Here is a 20,060-nt window from a genome sequence, read left to right as displayed (position 1 = left end):
GCTTGTGCAGGCTTTGCAAGTGTGTGTGTGTGGTGGGGGGGGGGCTGCCTGGGCCCAGAGAAGCTCCTTAACCCTTTCTTCTCCAGTGTGGGGTTTGTGTGCCCCATCACATACAGTCATAACGTTTCTTCAGTTTCCCCTCCTTTTCTGCCCCTCCTCCCGCTCCTCTGTGTTAAGTGAGATTAGCATGTAAATCCTATTCTTACCAGCCAAGGTGGGAAAGTCATGACTGGCCTCACTCCGCTGGGATGCCAGAAGGGGAAGAACTGGCTTTCCCGCTACCAGAGAGTAGTTAGGTGGTACTGTCAGTGCTTGTCTTTACCTTGTCCCACTGAGTTGTTGGGTGGGACGTGGGGGCTTGCCACTCATAACTCTGCCACGTAGAGCAGGAATAAAGTCAGCCGTTATACCTAGTCTTTGCTTTAAACATACTTCCAGAGCGAGGAGAAGAAAATCTGCCCTGCTTGGTTATTCTCTTCACTGTCATCCACTGCTTTGATTTCTGCAGCCTGGAAGGTGAGACACCAGGAATCAAATTAATTTCCTGGGTGGCAGTGTGAATTCAGTAGACTCCTTCCCGTGCAGCAGCCGTGGTATCTCCCAGTATTGACTCCACCCACTAAGGTGTGGCGTTGATGTCTCCAAGGGGATCCTCCTTCAGAAGAACTGTGATGTGGGGCCATATGGGTGGATGGAGGCTCTCTGACAGTGTGGGGGGGAACGTCGGAGAAGCAACGATCACTTAGACAGGCCTTTGTTTGGGGCAAAGAACACCTCACAAAAGGATTGGCATGGTGGGGTAACGTCAGGAGACCTTTCTTCAGAGTTTCCGGCATAGAGGAATCATTAACAGAACTAATCAGATGACCCACTGGCCTGTGACCAGAATATAGAGCTGGATTAACTGAATGCTTTTGAAACCCAAAGAGCCAAATACATGCCTTTTGCAAGTGCTTGTGATGCCACTGAAGTCAGCGGAGTTGTGCATGCTTAGAGGGCTGCTCCACATCTCTTCGCTCTCGACAGGTACTAGAGGGAGGAGGAGAGTTAATGATTGTCTCCTTTGTTTATTTGTGGGCCGTTTCACCCTCTCCTTGCCTTGCACTTGCCTGCTCTGTAACACCTCATAAGAGCAAGGTGCTGAATCACAGTGGCCCACATCCTGGCCATTACTCCCCTTACTGGTGCCAGCATCCAGCAAGACAGGAGCAGCCTGTCTGAAAGCCTCAGGCTGGACCTTGCCCTGCTTAGCAGTTGCTTCTGTCGCTCTTAAGCGAATGTGGCTTTTAATAGCAAGTACAGAAGAGAAAACACATCAGATAAAATGGTAACCATTCTCTGGCAACACAAGCATTGCATCTGGGGAAGCTCCTTTATTAGTTACTGAATCCGAAAAGCACTCCAAGCATTCAGGGGTTTAACCATGACTTGTCTTTGTGCCTCACTTTCTTGGGCCTCCTATATCTGCCCTACAATGTTCTAATTCTTCTAGATCAGGGACCATATCAAGAGCATGAGCCCTGGGCACCATGTTTCCCAGTGTTAGTTGGGGCTGGGTGCTCAGTTTGTGCATACCCCTCTAGCCAGTTCCTTAGTTCTCCCCATCGGTATTTTTTATTACTGTCCTTTTTTTCCCCTCCTTTATAAACAAAGCCCAGCTTCATTAATGCAACGTTAAAATCAAGATGTCAACCCCACAAAAGCTAAGAAATTCAGAATTCTTTGAGTGCACGTGTCCATTCCCCTTCGTGTGTGTGCGTGCCCAGTGCCCCAGAATCAGGGATTTTTCCCTTAACATTGGGGCAGCGCATGTGGCCTCTGTTGCCTCATACTGCCGCATGATGGTATAAAGGGCCAAGCTGCCCCGGACCCCCTCAGTTCTTTCTCACTGCCTGTGATCGGTAATTGGAGTGTGTTGGCTTGCTTCTGCAAGTTTATCCCCTTATGGGGAATCTCTCAGCTTTACTATAAATAGTTGGCACTTGTTAGTCGTTTAGATTAATATAAGTTTCATTTATTATTTGTATTGTTTTATTGGCGCATCAGTTCCCCTTTTGTACAGGGCGCAGACCCCCAATACTAGGGTATGCCATGATCTCCAGTGTTTAAGCCTCGTGCCAGCTGCAAAAGACCTGTGCTGGTAAGTTACCCTCATTCCACCTGCCTAAAGCGTCTCAACAAGGGTCACATTAGGGACCGCTGCCAAATTTGCAGGGACTTTTAAACCTCAAACGAAGAAAGACTGAGATGGAGGCTGCCCTGCATCTACCTTCTGAGCCTTACTGCTTGGGGCATGCAGCACAGGGCTCTTCAGCCTGGGTGTGGAATGCCTCTCCGGCCACTGTCTTGGGATGTCGGCACCAGTCCCCTTCCCCATGCCAAGGAGCTGATTTGTCTAAAGAGCTGAGATCAGTAAGTGCTCAGGAGGACAGAGGAAGGGGCCCTTTGGCAAGAGACTCTCCCCGTACTGACCTATTCGCATCAGGGCTCATCAACTCTGGCAGCTGATCCCTGCCATTGTACCAACTACTTCTGGGCAACAACATCTGCAACAGGAAAGTATCTCTGTACCAACAATGCCAGAGGCACGTCTGGCCGCATGAGATCTACTCTGCCTTTGGGTGCCAGGCTCCCTGATGGTACAGGAGGCAACTCACTCGGTGACGGTGCATCCTCAGGCCCCAGCTACGGACTTGCCTGAAGCTAGTGAGTCGGCACTGCAGGGGGATAAAGCTTTCAACCATCTGGCGTTTTCTCAAGCAGTGCAGTCCTGGGATAAACCTACTTGGATATCTCAGAGCTATGTGCCAATAGCTCCAGAACAGTGCACCTCGACCTCGGGACCGCTTGGTATGGCACCACTCTGATGGGCTGACTCAGGGTCTTGCTCGGAGCCTGAGGTAGGCTTTTATGCCCCTTGCTCTTGAGACAGATGACCGCGCTCCTCTCCTCCGTCAAGGGAGGTGCCCACCGGAGATACAGAGACACTCCAGAGAAAGGAAACCTTACTCATGGTTGGGGTCCTGTGCTGTACCAGTGGCCCTACTGGAAGCCATGGAGCATGTTTCTAGTTTCCAGATCCTCCCTGGTTCCTCAGTCTCTTAGATCTCCTACCACGCTCCATGAGGAGTCCCAGGAGGATGTTTTCAGTACCGAGCAAAACGCTCAAGGCCTGCAAGCTTTGGAACATCCACCCGCTACACTGCAGGAGGATCAGCCTCAGCCTCCTTTGCGTTCGTCCTCACCTGCTGAGACTGTAGCTCCGAGAGACGCTTCCCTGGTCCAAGATGACTACAGGGAGTACCAAGACCTTTTCGTAAGAGTGGCTTTGGTGAATTGGCCTTTGTTTTGGAATGAATTTCACCTTATTTGTGAAATACAAAATATTTACCTTGCAAATAATTTCTAAATTGCAGGTCCCCAGTATTCTGGTAGGGTCTGTCATGTGGTCACAGAATGCATACAGACAAGGAGACTGGATCTTGATTTCTGCCCAGTTTCCTGCCTTCAGATGGTGTTACTGTCTCAGATGTGATGGTGCATTAGTATTTTCGGTGGAATGGGTTTCTCTGTTTGTCCACTGCGCACCACTTAATTTAGGCCCCGTGCTGGTGATTACTAGTGTCTTTTACTTTGAAGTATCCTTTCACTACTGCAAGAATTACGGTTTATCGCAGAATGCCTGTGGAAAGAAGTGTCCATAGCATGGTCAAATGAGCACCCTTGACACAAGGCTTAACTGGTCCACAGATGCCTTGCGTTGGCCCTCTGCACAGAGGTGAATTTCAGCAAGGGTGCCATGCTTCTGTTACTGTGAATGTAACACCAACTTTGATTTAGGCACTAGAAATGAATGTTTGTCTCCGTTTATCTTTCCCAAACTCCTGGATCTGCTGCAGAGTGAGTTAACTGAAGGACAGGGGGTCCGGGCGAGGCTGGTGTTTCACTCCTGTGCTCTGTTGTGGGTCACAAGTGAAAACGAGGGCATTGGGTTTCATTGTAATCTCTCTTCAGCCACTGCTTTAATCTGGCCCCAGTGTTAGGCGTAACTGAGGCTGTGCCCTGCAGTTGCTTTGCTGTAACTCCCCCATGTGGATGCTGCGGGCATGAACTGAAAGGTTTCTAGTTCTCATTAATGTAATCCTGTCTGAAGAGGACGATGGTAACATGGAATAGAAACCTTTCAGTTCGTGCCCGCAGCATCTGCACAGGGGAGTTACATCACGGCACTTCAGTGCTGCAGCATAGACCAGCCCTGAGTCTCTGCGCAGAAGAGAGGCCAGGAGTGAGGTGGGTTGTGAAATCCCCGGGGCGAAATGTCACATACTAACAGAGAGGAAACAGCATGGCTTCAGATAAGCCATAGGAAAATGGATCTCACCAGGAAGAGGAAAGTTCGCGCCCTGGCTAGAAGTTTAAAGGGAGGAGCCCACGTTGTTCGCAAGCATCTTGCAATGAAGTCACTGTATGGGGCAGAGAGGTGGTTGTGCGTGTGTGTGTGTGAGAGAGAGAGAAGCAGCTGGTACTATGCATGGTCGTTGTTCACTAATTGTCATCTGTCCTAACTTCAGTTGTAACCTGTGAGTTTCCTTGGACCATTCAAGCATCCCTCCCCCCACAATGGGCTTGCTTGTGAATGGGGTATGTAGGGTGACCAGATGTCCCCATTTTTATAGGGACAGGCCTGATATTCGGGGCTTTGTCTTATATAGGCCCATTACTCACACTCACAGTCACCCTGGCTCAATTGTTCACACTAGCTATCTGGTCACCCTTGGTGTATTTATCTGCTCCAGCCTTCATCTCTGGGGAGTTTAATAAGAACCGATCTCTCATGATGGGAGCTGGGGTAGCTAGGGGAATGGTATTGCCAGACTCCCGCAAACTGGGACACTGAATTAGATTCCTGTCCCATCATCTGCTAAAACTCCCAGGGACAGCTCTTGTGAATGTGAATCACACAGCGCTTCAAAGGAGACGATCCTGCACCTTGCAGAGGAACATGCCATAGAGGAACCCTGAGATCCATCTAGCTCTCTTTGGGCTGTTCGCGGCTGCCTGTCACCCCAGTATGTGACCACCTTCCATGTAAAATCGGTAGCAATTAGCAACATCCCTAAAGGACTTCACGGAGTCTCTGGCGCTTCTCATTTGATGTGTGTTGAAGGAAGAAGGCATGCCGGGGTCATAGGAGAAAACCCTGTCTCCCATCCTCTGTTGCATAGCATGGGATGGCCAGCAGTATTCACCGGATTCATCTCAGGCACTGCAATAAGACATAGGGCTGTGATGGTCTCTCAGATAGCTTGGCCCTGTATTAAGGATTTAACTGTAAGACCATGGCCCCTTGGCTGGAAGGAGTGTCCCAAAGCCCCCTCCCTTTTATCTGCAGGAGTCTTGTTGCCCATAGTTTTATATTTTTGTTTTGAGAAGATGATTTGGTGCTTATGAAAATGAAGGAGTGAAACACTCATTTGGGCGGTGGTTAGTGCAGGCAGGCACCATAGATCTGCCATTGAGTCTCCATCCTGAGCTTCTGTATCACCCATAAGCAGAGACTGCTGGCATTGTGAGGCTTTTTTATTTGTTTTTGTGACATTGGCCAACTCTTTTCTGGGGCTGAGAGCCACTGGCCATTTTGTAGGGCTTGATTTCCTCACCCCCATCCTGTACCTTGTGTAGTCATTTACATCTGGGTAAAATACTGCTGTCTGGGTGACACCTTTTCACACTCACTTTGCACAGGTGTTTGTGATTACACTCGTTGCAAGGCTGGGGAGAATCCAGCTCCAGATCTCATCAGGACTGTGTTTGAGATGAGAGGTTTTAGAGTAGCAGCTGTGTTAGTCTGTATCCGCAAAAAGAACAGGAGTACTTGTGGCACCTTAAAGTTTAACAAATTTATTACAGCATAAGCTTTCGTGGGCTACAGCTCACTTCATTGGATGCATAGAATGGAACATATAGTAAGAAGATATATACACACACACACACACACACAGAGAAGGTGGAAGCTGCCATACAAACTGTAAGTGGCTAATTAATTAAGATGAACTATTATCAGCAGGAGAAAAAAAACACTTTTGTAGTGATAATCAAGATGGCCCATTTTGACAGCTGACAAGGAGGTGTGAGGATACTTAACATGGGGAAATCGATTCAATATGTGTAATGACCCAGCCACTCCCAGTCTCTATTCAAACCCAAGTTAATGGTATCTAGTTTGCATATTAATTCAAGCTCAGCAGTTTCTCGTTGGAGTCTGTTTTTGAAGCTTTTCTGTTGCAAAATTGCCACCCTTAAGTCTTTTACTGGCCAGAGAGGTTGACGTGTTCTCCTAACGGTTTTTGAATGTTATGATTCCTGATATCAGATTTGTGTCCATTTATTGTTTTGCGTATAATAGCTCACCTTAATTAATTAGCCTCTTCCAGTTTGTATGGCAACTTCCACCTTCTGTGTGTGTGTGTGTGTGTGTGTGTGTGTGTCTTACTATATGTTCCATTCTATGCATCTGATGAATTGCCACAAGTACTCCTGTTCTTTTTGAGATGAGAGGAGCTCATGTCCTAGCAGCCCTTCTGTGTCTCCCAGCGGAACAGGCCATCCATTCTGCACTGAACACTGGGCCTGTCTGTGCTGCTTTGTATGGTGGAAGCATCCAGCCACACACATTCTGTTCTCTTCCCCGCTAAACCTGAGCAAGGCGTATGGGCTTTTAGCTTAGAATGTGGTAGAGGTTTGGGGCCAGTGTGAGTTGGTTCAGGGGGTTTTCACCCCTTTATCCTGCACTGTCACTTATTCTAGTTCTAGCAGCTTTGCACTGTACGTACTATGCTGTCGTCCTTGTGCGGCTGCACTTCTGCTTCACTGGGGGGTTGGGGGGGTCCATTAGGAGCTGTGGAAGAGCAGTACCTCCTGTTTTCCCTTGAAGTGTGAACATCTCCTGCCCACTGGGACATTGCCCGTTTCCAACAGCTGAATGAAGGCAGCTTGCAAGGTTGCTCTGTCACTGGTGTGTCTGGCACAATTACATGTTGCGACTTCGGTAACACACCCTAAGTCTTATCTGTTTTGATATTAAAGGGGGATGGGAAATGAGCCTCGAAATGGCTTCTTCCCGTGCAATCCAGAGTCAGCTCTGCTGCAGTGACAGGCTGAGGCTACATAAGTCATGTTAGCAAATTGCTTGGAGGCTTTACCAATTGCCCGAGCCGTAAGCCAGTGACACCAGAAGCTGCGTGCCTGCCACCAAAGGCAAAACTAGAGGCTGCAGCTGGATTGGGGCCCTGGGATTGTGATTGTAGCTACATTTTTAGGATAGTTGGAATCTGGAGGGAAACGAATGAGTGAGGCTGTTTTATCTGTGGATTTACTTCCCTCCCATCCTCTAGCCCAGGGTAGGGTTTCCTACTTGATAAATATGCAAAATCGGTGCATTGCAGAATCAGTCTATCAGTTACTACTAACTCTGGCTTCAAGATCTGGCAGCTAGCCTAGCCCTCTTGATGGGTTACCCTGACCCTGAGAATGGATTGACTAGTCAGCCAGTCTCAGCTGGGTATATTAACCAGGCAGGACTCAGAAGGCCTGATCCTAGTAAATGCTCAGCACCCTCAACTCACTTGGATTTCAGCTCAAGCTGCAATTGTTCAGTGCCTCTGGGAATCAGGCCCACATGGGCAGTTGGCTTTTGCCTGAAGCTACCAATGACTTAAGCCCAGACCTTTATTGTTACATTATTCAGTGCTGTGATTTTCCTCCCTCATGGCTGGCAGAAGCCTTCCCAGGTTGCATTGTGTTAATACCACTCCTCAGACCGTTGTGGGCACGTTTGTCCTATCACGGTATAAAGCTGCTGTTTGTTTCCTACCTCTCTCAGTTCAACCTGTAACTACAGCAGTGCCGTGCATTTGTTTTTTAAAGTCATGAAAAATCAGTGTAGGCACATTATATTGGTTGCATCCCTTGGCAGATTTCTTCACGATGCTTTGATTCACATGGCACTTACTAATATGCTCCTTCACTGGCACTAGACACTCACAACAGGGCTGTGCCCATTTACAGAGAAGAACCACCAGTTGCCTGTCGTCTTCGTGGGTATTAGCTATTTGCTCAGCATCCACCGCCTGCGTCAGGGCAGTGAGCATCGAGTCAGGTTGCTGGCTCAGTGTCTGTCTATGCTGATTATGGAGCAATTTAGTTTGTAGCCTAAACTCACGGGATGGAATTGAATCGTTGCCACAATGGATGGAAAAGGCCAGATAAAAGGACCTCACCTCTGCCCGTGAAAGGAGAGAACTGTTGATAGATTAGTCCAAAAGACATCCTGGATATGAAACTGCTGCTACTCGAGAGGTGGATTAAATCCCAAATGGAGATGTAGTTTTCAGTAAGTGAAGAATTTGAGTAGTTCTCCAGATTGCAAAGGGGATAATCCCTAGATGCCCTACTGGAGAAAATGCTGCAAATCAAGGCTCTTCCCTAATTGCATTGGGCTAGAGGTTACAGCCTGCCCAGATCTCCATGCAAAACAAACTGAACAGCGGAACCAAGAGCTGGGAGGGAGACTGGAGGTGTCTGTGCACTGTTACTTCACAGAAGGATTTATTTAGTATGAGCTGCTGCTGGGATGTTTAGATTGCTCTTAGATGGAAAATGTTCTCTTGATTTGATAATGCAGAAGAGGATGTGATGGTGCCTTGCATCATGTGTGGTGGGAGTCTACTGTACAACTGTGTTTCTGACACGGTTGAGATTATTATGGTTACTAGGGAAACGGAGCTTGAGCCAAAGATCCTGTTCTGGACAGTCTGAAGCGGATGGAGAGCATCCAGCAATACATGCGATCTGCCACAGTAGGAATGGCAGCATTCTGTCACGGCTAGGGCACAGAAACAGAAATCAGGACTCCTTGGGCCTATTCCATAGCTCAGTCGCTGACTTTCTGTTTTGATTTGGGCAAGTCACTTGACTCCTCTATGCCTCAGCTTTCCCTCTGCAGAATGGAGGTCATTTCCTCACAGGATGGGATGTGAGGCTTAATGTTTGTAAAATGCTTGAGACCTTTGTACAAAAGACTGTGTATAAATACACAGCATAATTGGCCATTCATGGCAGGCGAGCACATTGAAACCTAGAGAAGTGTGCTTGCATTTTGACCATTCAAAGACTTAATTGAAACCGTTAGGGTAGCATTTTTAGAGCGTCTGCTCTGCAGATGTCATTAGAGAGGAATGTCCCTTTGATCTCCATAGTCTCATGGACCAGTGAGTATGCAACTTGCCTTTGGGTGGAATTATTGGGCAGCTAGCTCTTTGCAAGGCAGTGTATGTGTTTTTCGTGATCTTAGATTTCTCGCCATACCCTAGTGCATTCCTGTTTCTCTGCTGTGGTATTTGTTAGATGGAGACTATGCTGAGACATGTTAGCTGGTATGTAATTATTTTCCATCTATCCTGCAGCATTATTTGGGACGGAAACTGGCTTATCTGTATCCTCAAATGTTAAAGAGATTCATTCCCTGTATTTAAAGGGCTTCCTAGTTTTAGGAATTGTTCCAGTTTCTCAGCTTGATTAGTTAACTTATTAGGGGCGGGGGGTGAGAGGGAGCGAGACCATCTCTAATTTAATTTAATATGACCCCAAAGGGAACAAACTCGCAATGATCAATACAGCCTTTCTTCCTAATGGATGGCACTAACATAGTAACATTCAGCGCCGCCTCTCTGGTGTCTGGAATCGCTTCATTCAACCTACATGGTTTCCTTTAAAAAAAAAAAAAAAAAAAAATGAAAAAAGCGGCTATGATATAAACTGTTGCTGAGGTAACAAGGGTACAGGGGAGGGAGTTTTATCCCCCCCTTCCATACAGAAGCAGGGAAGTTGGCGGTGGGGGGGAAGAGTGTGCTGCAAAGAATCATGGGAGGTTTCATTCTCGACTCCTAATTCCTTTCTGCCACTGCTGCCAGATGTTGCAGTTTCTCAGGGTTGTGTGGATCTGCTCGGTAACTTTCAAAGCGTCCGGCGAGAATCCTAGCGAACTGAACTGCTCCAACCATGACCTGTGTAGGGACTTGGCATGCAGGCTCCGTTCTCCGGAACAAAAGGAAACTGGCGATTTGGCTTTAAGCTCCGAGAGGTGCAGAATGGAAAGGCCTGTGTGCACATTTTTCAACAGCTAAGTTAAAATCTCTCCCTTCTCGGACGGATACAAAAGCTCTGGGATTCTTTTCGTTTTGCCTTTTTTCCACCCTAACCATGGGATGTCTGTACTCGGTACCGCAAGAGGACCTGACTCTGGGGAGGTGAGTCAATCTTCCCGATCAAGCAATCTGTAGATCTTAATCCCAGGACCGCGTCTCTCTCAAGAGCTACATGTAATTGTGTATTGATCTCCCTGCTGAACTCTGAGGGCAGGAAGAGAAGAGGAAAGGAGGTTCTGCCTAAACTGCTACTCAGACTGAGAAGTACAAGAGACTGCTCTCTGTCCAGTGGGACGGAGGGTGTACAGGGCAGTTTCTGTTTTTTTTCTGACTCAGAGCGACATCTGGACCTAGGATCTTGTGCTGAAAAATACGTACAAGTTAGTGCCATTGGGGGTCCTAAGGAGGAATATTTTTGGGGGCCCCCCACACAATACATACTAATAATAGGGGGACCTCTTGAGCTGCTCCAGGCCCTAAGCAATTGCTTAATCTTAGTGCGAGCTCTGCAAGTTGGTAACTAAACAAGACCGCTCTGCTGGGAGGCTGCTGCCTTGGGAGTTTGGGATGTGGATGGTTATGATCTGGAGACTTCCAGACCCTCATCGGGCTGCGTTGGCATTTCTCTCTTTTGAACTGTTGGCTTTAAACTCGAACAAGAGACAGAGTCTGAAGGAGGCTCTCTGCATTCTTGGATGTTGGTAGGAAGAGTGAGAGAAGCATAGTCTGTATAGTTGTATATTTTAAAGATGTAGGTTAAGTTAACACCCCCTCCCTCTGCCTTGTTTCTCACTTGTGGTACAAGCTATACCGTAGACTATTAGAAATAAAAGAGCATTGTACATATTGACGGTACTTTTCACCCCTTAGGTTTACTGTTTTGGTTCGCTCTCCTTTTGGGGCAATGAAAATAGACTTCTGGTATGGCTTTTATCATCCATTTCTGTTCATTTTCACATTCAGGTTCTCATGGTCTATCAGGGTGCTGCAGTGGGTTGTAAAAACCAAAACCTGTTGTCTTTAATTTGTTTGGTGTTTATGGAGCGCCCATCACCACAATAGCTAAACGCTAGATGAGTGTGTATCTAAATAAGATACACACTCTACATACTGTGTATGGAAACATATTTTCTTTTGGTTTTAAGTTGTGTAACTGCTTCTAACAACCTAATCCCCTGATGGCTTTCCCTTAAAATTGGTCTAGTACAGCTGCTGTGTAAGTTACAATGTCTACGTGGATCTATCATTGTCTGATGCTGGTTTCTTCTAATCAGTTAGACCTCCTTGCACAGTTCTCTCTCCCCTGACACCTAACCTGTAGCTGCAAGGGACTTATTTCTTGCAAAGAGAACAGGGTCCAGTCAGAGCCTAGTGAGGGGAGCTGTAGCAGTTCATTATTTTGGGGTGGGGAGAGAAGGCCTGGAGAGAGATTTATTTAAAGCCCTCTTTGTGCTGGGGATGTGCTCAGACACATTCTCTGGGATCCCTCCTTTGGGGCTGCACGGGTTAGGAAACTGTTAGCGAACTCTGCACATTCTCACACGATCAGAAGCCAGAGCCTCTTGTTTTTGCCCAGAGGCGGCTCTCTTCCCACGGGAGACCCAGCCTCGCATTCTTCCACCGTGAAAGGGAAATGGGAACGCGTCCCATGCTCCTTGCTTCCTGCGTGCTGCTAAAGCCCCATGTGGTGAATGAGAGTGAGCAAACGGCTGGCACTCATCCTTCTGTCTGGGAAAAGACTATAGTGAGAAAGCCGCCACCTCTCCTGGGGTTCCCAGGACCGGATCACAGTCTCATATAGTTTATTTCTATTCAGTTCCAGAGTCATCTGGGTCGCTTTCACCAGTGTCACCCTTGTGAGACCAGTGCAGTTGCACTGGTGTGACTGAGACCTTGTGTATACTGTCTTTCTAGCCACTAATGACCCTAGTGTAGACACAATTTAGACTGGCGGAGTTTGTCCCTGTTTCAAAGTGGAGCAAGCTGCACTGATACAAATTGGACTATGCTAGTATAAATTGTGTCTATACCAGAGGCCTGCATCAGTGGCTGAAATCCCTGTGTAGACAAGGCCTGAGAGGAGACTTTAGCCCTCAGATGGCAGCAACCTGCTTGCAAGGGACTTTTGGTAGCTCTGATCAGTAATCAGTCTCTCCAGAAGCACAGCTCTGTTCCAAGGAGATCTCCAGGTGTTTGCTTCTTTGGATGCATCTACACTGTGACGAAAGACCCGCAGCTGGCTCGGGTCAGCTGACTTGGGCTGCAGGACTATAAAATTGCAATGTAGCCATTTGGCCCTGCGAGCCGAAATCATCTGACCCAGGCTCTGACACTTGGTGCTGTGGGTTTTTTTATCACAGCATACACATACCCGCTGGTTCGTTCTGTGAGCAGAGCAGCCGTGTTCCTTCACATCCAGTCCCCAGCTCAAGCGGTAACCACAGGACACAGGCTTGTCCCAGAAGCTTTGTAATGAGGGGCAGCTGCGCCTACGGGCCGATGTGCCTGCTTTCTGAGTCAGATGTGTTTAAAATGTACTCTGTTCTCATGCTAAGCGGATGAAAGAGCATCCCTTTACTGTCTCTGGAGAGAAGCAAGAAGTTCATCCTTCCCTTCTCTTGTCCTGTGTTCTCCTCAGCCCTGCCCCATGGATTGCGCCGGCAAGGGGATGTCGGTGTGGGGCAGTCATGAGAACCCCGTAGGATAATGAATCTCAGAACAGATCATTTCAGCCAAGAGGTGGGAAAGGACGTTTGAAGGGACTTGGGTGGAAATCCATCTGAACTGGAGGTCTGTGTTGAGCTGCAAGGTTCCGAGCTTGCGTCACGTTGAGGTTTGCCCGAGACGGGGCGGGAGTTCCGGGGAGCTGTGCAAACTGAAATGTCTGTTCAGCTTGTTGGCTGGATTTTGAGATGAAGAAGCCCTGCGACTGACCAGCCGGGGTCCTCGAGGCTTCCTGAACGTAGGGACTGCCAAACCAGAAGAGAATAATTGCACATCTAGTCTGGTAGCATATCTCTAGCAGTGGTCATCGCCTGCCGCCCACCGGTGCAGCGCCGGTGGGAGAAGGAGAGCTTATTCCCAATCCCAGACTGGAGATCAGCTTTTACTCACGCCAGGTCTATACTAGGCGCGCTTTGCTGGTACAGTTATCCCAGGCCCCCATCCTTGCTGAGTAAAGCAAGCTATGCTAGCAAAAGTACAGTGTGATCGATAGAACTGTCTGCTCTGTAGGGTTTGGCCAGCACAGCTGTCTCTGTCAGGGATGTCTCCCTATCACACCTCTGACTGATCTGGGTAGGCCATCCAAAGTTGGTAGTGTGGATCTGGACTTAGAAGCATGAGGAGTAGCAACCCCTTCTAGTCTGTATCCTCGCTAGCTTAAGTGCAGATGCTGCTTTTATTCATATAGATGATTAATTGTTGTTGTTTTTTTAATTCTTTCTCCACTTGAGCTCTTTCTTCCTGTTGCAGTGAGTTCAGTGGTTAATGTTGCATAAAAGCATTTCGATTGTTTCCTTTGTGTGACTTCACTGAGTGCCTTCTGGGGCTGGTTAAACAAAAGCATTCGATTTTGAACGTCTCTGTGCAACTTGCTGTGTTTACAGACGTCTATCCGAGCTCTGCTTTCTAGATTAAATAGTCCTTGGGCTAGAGTTACAAAGGGATTTAGGTGCTTGAAGACGCAGCTGGGCGCCCAGAGGGATTTATGAAAGTGCCAAAGTGAGTTAGGCACCTGACTCCCATGGGCGCCCCAACCCCAGTGACCGATTATTTCTGCTGTCCTTCTCAGTCTGTCTCTTGTGGCCAAAGTGGAAGCACCATTGCTCAAGGCGAGGGTGTACCCATGGATTCATAAAGCAGTGATGTAATCTCAGTAGCTAGGGCAATTAAACCAAGAAAATAATCGAGACGGGGAACAGTGTCTGGGAGAGAGGGAGCATCACTGTTCGCTGTGTGTTCTTGGTTTCCAGTGACGCTAGCGTGTGAAGATCAAGGAGGGAACAGAAGTAGTCAGGCCCTACCACCTTGAAGAGGTTTATGCTTCCAACATAAGTGTTTCAGTCTCAATCCATAGCCCAGTGTCCCCCAGTCTGGGGGAGGCACAGGGGGCAGAAGGCTCAGCTAATTCAATAGATTGTTTTGTAATCCTGAGTCGTGTCTGCATTTTAGGGTGGGGAGCTTAGGACGGGGAAACAGGGGTGTGTGTGTGTGTGTAAGTTACTGCCCATCTCCTTTTGGGGCTGACTTTCCCCTCCCCTTTCTTCCCCACCCATTGGTCTCCCCAGTACATGTCACTTTGCGGATCATCCAACTGCCAGTGCTCTTGGAGTGGGCTGATCTCATCTCTCAGGGTGGTGAGGGAAAGTCCTCTCTGCTCCATCACTCCCATCCTGCTCCAGGTTCCATGTAGGTAGGATCTCAGGGTTATTAATGCACCTGGGCCCTTGTGAATGGCAGCGGGACATGTTCACCAGGCTGTTCCCCTCTGTAGCCTTATCCCGCCTCTGTGAAGCGGATCTCTTCCCTAGCCATGTGTAGCAAGCTCCTGCTCCACGCTCTGACTGCCCCATTCTGCCTCTCTTCGGATTACACATCAACTGAAAGGGAGGCCTTTGCTGTCTTTCAGAACATCCTCGGTGAGGGAGACCAGCTTCGTTGAGAAGATGAAGAAAACGGTAAGTTTTTCTTTCTCTTTTCTGAGGCTGTGAAGGAGCAGGTTCTTCCTGTTTAGCCAGTGTGGAGGGGATGGAGGCCTCTTCCTTCCCTATGGTGAGAGAATTGCCTATCCAATTCCTGCCACTGTTCATGGCACTCCGGGGGGGAGGCTGGGCAGCTTCTTGTGTGAGTTACTAGACCCCTCCAGCGCTAAAGAAGCAGGAGCTGCTTAGCAGCTGAGCTGTCTAGCTAGCATCAGCAGTGAGCTGCTGGGAGATGGATTCGGTCCTGCTACTAATGAGCATCTTTGTGCAGTACCTGAGTTCTGGAAGGCTAGTCAAATTAAAAAAAAGGAGGGTGGGAAATCAGGGCTGTTTCTCTGCAGATATCCTTTTGTACTAGACAGATGAAATCTGCCTCTTTGAAGAGAGAGGTAATTCAGGTGAGGGCTTAGCAACAAAGGGAAGTGTAATGTGAGGTTGGGGTCAGGAGGAAAATGGTGGATTCCTTAAACTCCGTGGCTGATCATTATTTGTGGTAGCACCGGCTACCAAACGCCTCAGAATGACCAGTTTCCAAACGCCTCAGAATGACCAGTTTCTGCTCGAAGGAGTTCCTATTCAAAGGAGCTGTTCTCCAATCACACACTGTTCATCGCTCCCCAACCCCCTCACAGAATAATAACGTAGCAGGTTTTTTTTGCGGGTGTCCACGGTGGATCTCAAAGCACTGTGCGAGCAGTAATTTAGCCTCCCAGTCCCAGTGCGTAGGTATTGCAGAGAAGCCCAGAGATGTGATTTGCCCAAGTTTGTGTCAGAGTCAGGAATAGAATCCAGGACTCCTGACTCCCGGTCCTTTCCTTTAACCATGACAACACCCTCCTTGCTCCTGAACTCCAGTTACTGGCCAAATTAGCAACTCGTGTGTAACTGCATCTCTGTCTTTCCAGGGGCGAAACATCGTGGTGTTTTATGGTTCCCAGACTGGTACAGCAGAGGAGTTTTCCAACCGCCTTTCCAAAGATGCCCATCGGTACGGCATGCGAGGCATGTCAGCGGACCCTGAGGAGTACGATATGGTAAGTTAAACTTCGCTGCACACAGCATCTTTACTCTTATCGAATTCCGTGCGTGCGAAGGATATGTAAGTGGTGCCTGCGACCCGCGGGCATGCTGAAGGGATGTGTTATTAATTAACAAAGAAGGGGAAGAGCTGTTAGCATCGGCTGCTTGCAGCAATTATTAAGTAACTGTGGGCCCAGTAAGATATGGCACAGGGATGAGGAATGTGTCCTTGAACCATTTAGTGCTAGCAAAATCAAGGGCCTTAGCCCCTGGAGAGTGATGTGCTGCTTCTTGTGGGAACGAGGAGGGGGTCACCACCTGCTTTACAGAGTTATTCCAAAAAGGGGAGCAATCGTGAACTGAAACAACCATTTTTAGGGTCCCCCAAAGAGCCAGACTTTTCCCGTCTGCTGGGAGGAGAGATTGGGCCAATGGATTTCTCCCTTTCTGGCAGTGGGACCGGGGCAGGGCCGTGAGCCGCCGAGCTTGGGTGTGCTCTGGGGCTTCAAGCAGGTTCTTGGCTCGATTGTGCCAAGAGCAGGAGCGGAACAGGGCAGATCATGCCGGGCAGTGAAAGGGTGGGAACAAGCAGGAAGCTGTTGCGGGGCGTTTGGAAAGAATGAGCTAGCCGCCTCTGGAGAGCTCGCCCGCTCTGGGTCCTGCTCCTCCATTAGCTGAACGGAGACCTCTGTGACCTCGGCATGCCAGTCAGATGTGCTGCTGAAGAGTATAGACAATAATAGCTGCTTACAAAGTGAAGTGAGCCAGAAGCTCCTCTTCTGAGGCCTGGCTGGGTAGGAGGCCACCTTGCTCTGGGATCTGAGTCGGAGAGGACCTTCGCTCCGAAGAGGAATTGGACCTCATGCTCTTAGAACCAGTGGGTGAGAGAAATCTCTCAGCTGGGGCCAGAATCAGTGCTCCGAAGTCCTTGCAGATGTTCCACCACCTCTGTATCACAGAGGACACCTCGGTTCTGGTGACCTGATAGGTCACCTTTACCCTGGGAATCTGTCGCCAGGCAACCTGAAGGGTTCTGAGGTGCTATTTGGTCTCACCATTCATAGCCTGTTCAGAATATTCCTTGGTGCTTTCCTGAAGAGTAAGAGTGTTAACCGCAGTGTCCTGGCCGCAATCCTGTTGGTTAACAATGCAAAGTAACACCAGACAATTGCCACATTGCACACCAGAGGCAGTTGCATTTTAGTGGTGGTGATGTGAACCTCTCTCCCCCCCCACCCCCACCGTAATAACGTTCACAATGATTGCTCTGGGATCCTTGAAGTTGAGAAGTGTTACATAATGTAAGGAACTTAATCTCTCTGGCCTTGTTTCTAGTCTGATCTGAGCCACCTCTCTGAGATTGACAATTCCTTGGCTGTGTTCTGCATGGCTACGTACGGAGAGGGTGATCCCACAGACAATGCTCAGGATTTCTATGACTGGCTGCAGGAGACTGATACTGACCTGACTGGTCTCAAATTTGCAGTAAGTAAACCAGCTCTGCGTTACTGCTTATGCCTGATTTAGGCATGAAAGTCCCCCATGCATATGCCCAAATCAGACATGAATTTACAAGTGAGCATGCAATCTCAGTTTGCATGCCTTGCATCCATGCCTTGCATGTCTATGTCAGGGGCTCACCATTGTGTGCTGCATGTTTGCAAACATGGTTCTGTGTGCTTTAAAAAATGACTCATGACTCCCTCCTTCCCCTCTGCATCATGAAGGATCATTGAGTCCATATTGCTGCAGACGGCGTCTAGCATGCACTTGAATGCGAAGGCTGTAACTAAGTTACAGGCTACTGTTATTGTTTAGCAGGCTAATTGGACAGCCTTAGGCCAGATATTCTCCTGCAAATTAGGTCATTCCAAGAAGCATATCATTTCTTTCCTGTATTTAAATTTAATAATTGCTGAGATGGAACTGCCTTACCTACCTCCCCTGCAGATTTCCTGGGCTGGGTGGTACCCAGAATTGCAAAGCATGAGATAATCCATTGCTTGGTCTCCAAATGAGGTAGTTTCACCCCAGTGGGGGTATAACATACGGTACAAAGATGTCCATCGCTGACAATGGAATGGAAGGGATGGTAGATTAGAGAGCTGGATATTGATGAGAGATGTATAGCCAAGTGCTCTGTTTGGCCCCAGAAGAGGTGCCACTTCCCTCACTCTTTCCCACTCATGTGCCTGAACCAGTGTGGCCTAGTGGACAGAACTCCAGACTGGGAGTCAGGAGATCTGGGTTCTATCCCTGGCTCGACTGGCCTGTGGGGTGACCTTGGGCGAGTCCCTTCCCCGCAACATACCTCAGTCTCCCCATCTGTAAAGTTTCAGAGTAACAGCCGTGTTAGTCTGTATTCGCAAAAAGAAAAGGAGTACTTGTGGCACCTTAGAGACTAACCAATTTATTTGAGCATGAGCTTTCGTGAGCTACAGCTCACTTCATCGGATGCATGCCGTGGAAACTGTAGCAGACTTTATATATACACAGAGAATATGAAAAAATACCTCCTCCCACCCCACTGTCCAGCTGGTAATAGCTTATCTAAAGTGATCATCAGGTGGGCCATTTCCAGCACAAATCCAGGTTTTGTCACCCTCCACCCCCCCCCACAAATTCACTCTCCTGCTGGTGATAGCCCATCCAAAGTGACAACTCTTTACACAATGTGCATGATAATAAAGTTGGGCCATAATAAAGAAATGGCCCAACTTTATTATCATGCACATTGTGTAAAGAGTTGTCACTTTGGATGGGCTATCACCAGCAGGAGAGTGAATTTGTGTGGGGGGGTGGAGGGTGACAAAACCTGGATTTGTGCTGGAAATGGCCCACCTGATGATCACTTTAGATAAGCTATTACCAGCTGGACAGTGGGGTGGGAGGAGGTATTTTTTTCATATTCTCTGTGTATATATAAAGTCTGCTACAGTTTCCACGGCATGCATCCGATGAAGTGAGCTGTAGCTCACGAAAGCTCATGCTCAAATAAATTGGTTAGTCTCTAAGGTGCCACAAGTACTCCTTTTCTTTTTGCATCTGTAAAGTGACCACCTTTGCAAAGCACTTTTGAAATCTACTGATGAAAAGTGCTATGAAAGAGCAAGGTGGTGATATTCAGATTATTTATAATGGGGGAGAGGACAGTTCAGACTCATGGCTCATTCAGTGCTGGGCCTCTTTCTTGAGGCTTCTCAAAAGGAGCCAGTTTGGGGGTGCTTTTTAGTACGGTTCTGTCCCTCAGGAACTGAAACCCCCAGCTCACTTCAGAGAACACCAAGTAACCAGGAGATGGGGACAGCTTTTGGTCACTGTGGAGCTGGGTTGAATTTGAACCAGTGACCTACAATAGTGGTGAAAGGTTATAGCCACAGAAAACCTACCTCCTTAGCCAGCCAGAGCCCTCCAAATGGGCTCCCCGACTCCTTTTGATAGAGATTTTATATGTTTATAGCCATCCTCTTTGGCGTGAGGTTTTTGAATTAATGCATTGACTTCATCTGATTGACTGTCATTCTCTTCCAGGTGTTTGGGCTGGGCAACAAGACTTACGAGCACTTCAACGCGATGGGGAAATACGTGGACAAGAGGCTGGAGCAGCTTGGAGCCCAACGGATATTTGAGCTCGGCATGGGAGATGATGATGGGAAGTGAGTAGAGTTGGATGTTTGCTTTGAGCATTGGCTGGCTCGGAGCAAGCACAGAAGAACAGACCATATTGTGTGTGTGTCTCTATATAAAACGTATGGGGGCTAACGTTCTGCTAACTAGCATATGTACCTAGCAGGGACTGGCTGGGGCTAGGATGTCTGTTGAATTGGGAAGTGGGCTTTACGTCCTCACTGGGACAGAGACCTGTGGGATTGCTGTTCGGTTCAGAGTCACGTCGTTTGCCAGATCCCTTGTGCCTCAGGAGCTGGCTGTTTTCATAGAGGCAGCGGGGTGTAGCTAAAATTTTTTAGCTTTTAAGTGTATAAACTAGCTGGACCCCTCTGTGTCTCCCTCAACCCCCACGTCCGTCTCTGCCTGACACGCTGTGGTTACTGTAGCTTTTGATTTGCCTTTACGTGCACGGGTGCAGTCACTCCTGCGATTATCCCAGCAAATGGAAACGTGCATTAGCCCA

At 48.3% G+C, this 20,060-nt stretch overlaps 1 protein-coding gene across 13 annotated transcripts in view; it reads left to right on the top strand.

The window, feature by feature from the left end:
* The window catches only part of POR (cytochrome p450 oxidoreductase), a 61,610-nt gene that overhangs the window by 25,384 nt on the left and 16,166 nt on the right, over positions 1 to 20,060 (top strand). For 12 of the 13 annotated variants that reach the window (XM_073315679.1, XM_073315673.1, XM_073315674.1 and 9 more), the window contains 4 exons: positions 14,836 to 14,884; positions 15,814 to 15,942; positions 17,264 to 17,413; positions 19,460 to 19,584. In XM_073315679.1, the coding sequence (XP_073171780.1) occupies positions 14,836 to 14,884; positions 15,814 to 15,942; positions 17,264 to 17,413; positions 19,460 to 19,584 (453 nt within the window). Of the gene's footprint in view, positions 1 to 10,245; positions 10,308 to 14,835; positions 14,885 to 15,813; positions 15,943 to 17,263; positions 17,414 to 19,459; positions 19,585 to 20,060 lie in introns of those variants that run through there. The other variant, XM_073315681.1, reaches the window with a different exon arrangement.

This window comes from Lepidochelys kempii, chromosome 17 (genome assembly GCF_965140265.1).
Source record: "Lepidochelys kempii isolate rLepKem1 chromosome 17, rLepKem1.hap2, whole genome shotgun sequence".
Classification (NCBI taxonomy): domain Eukaryota; kingdom Metazoa; phylum Chordata; order Testudines; family Cheloniidae; genus Lepidochelys; species Lepidochelys kempii.
This window is presented reverse-complemented; position numbering and strand designations above follow the sequence as displayed.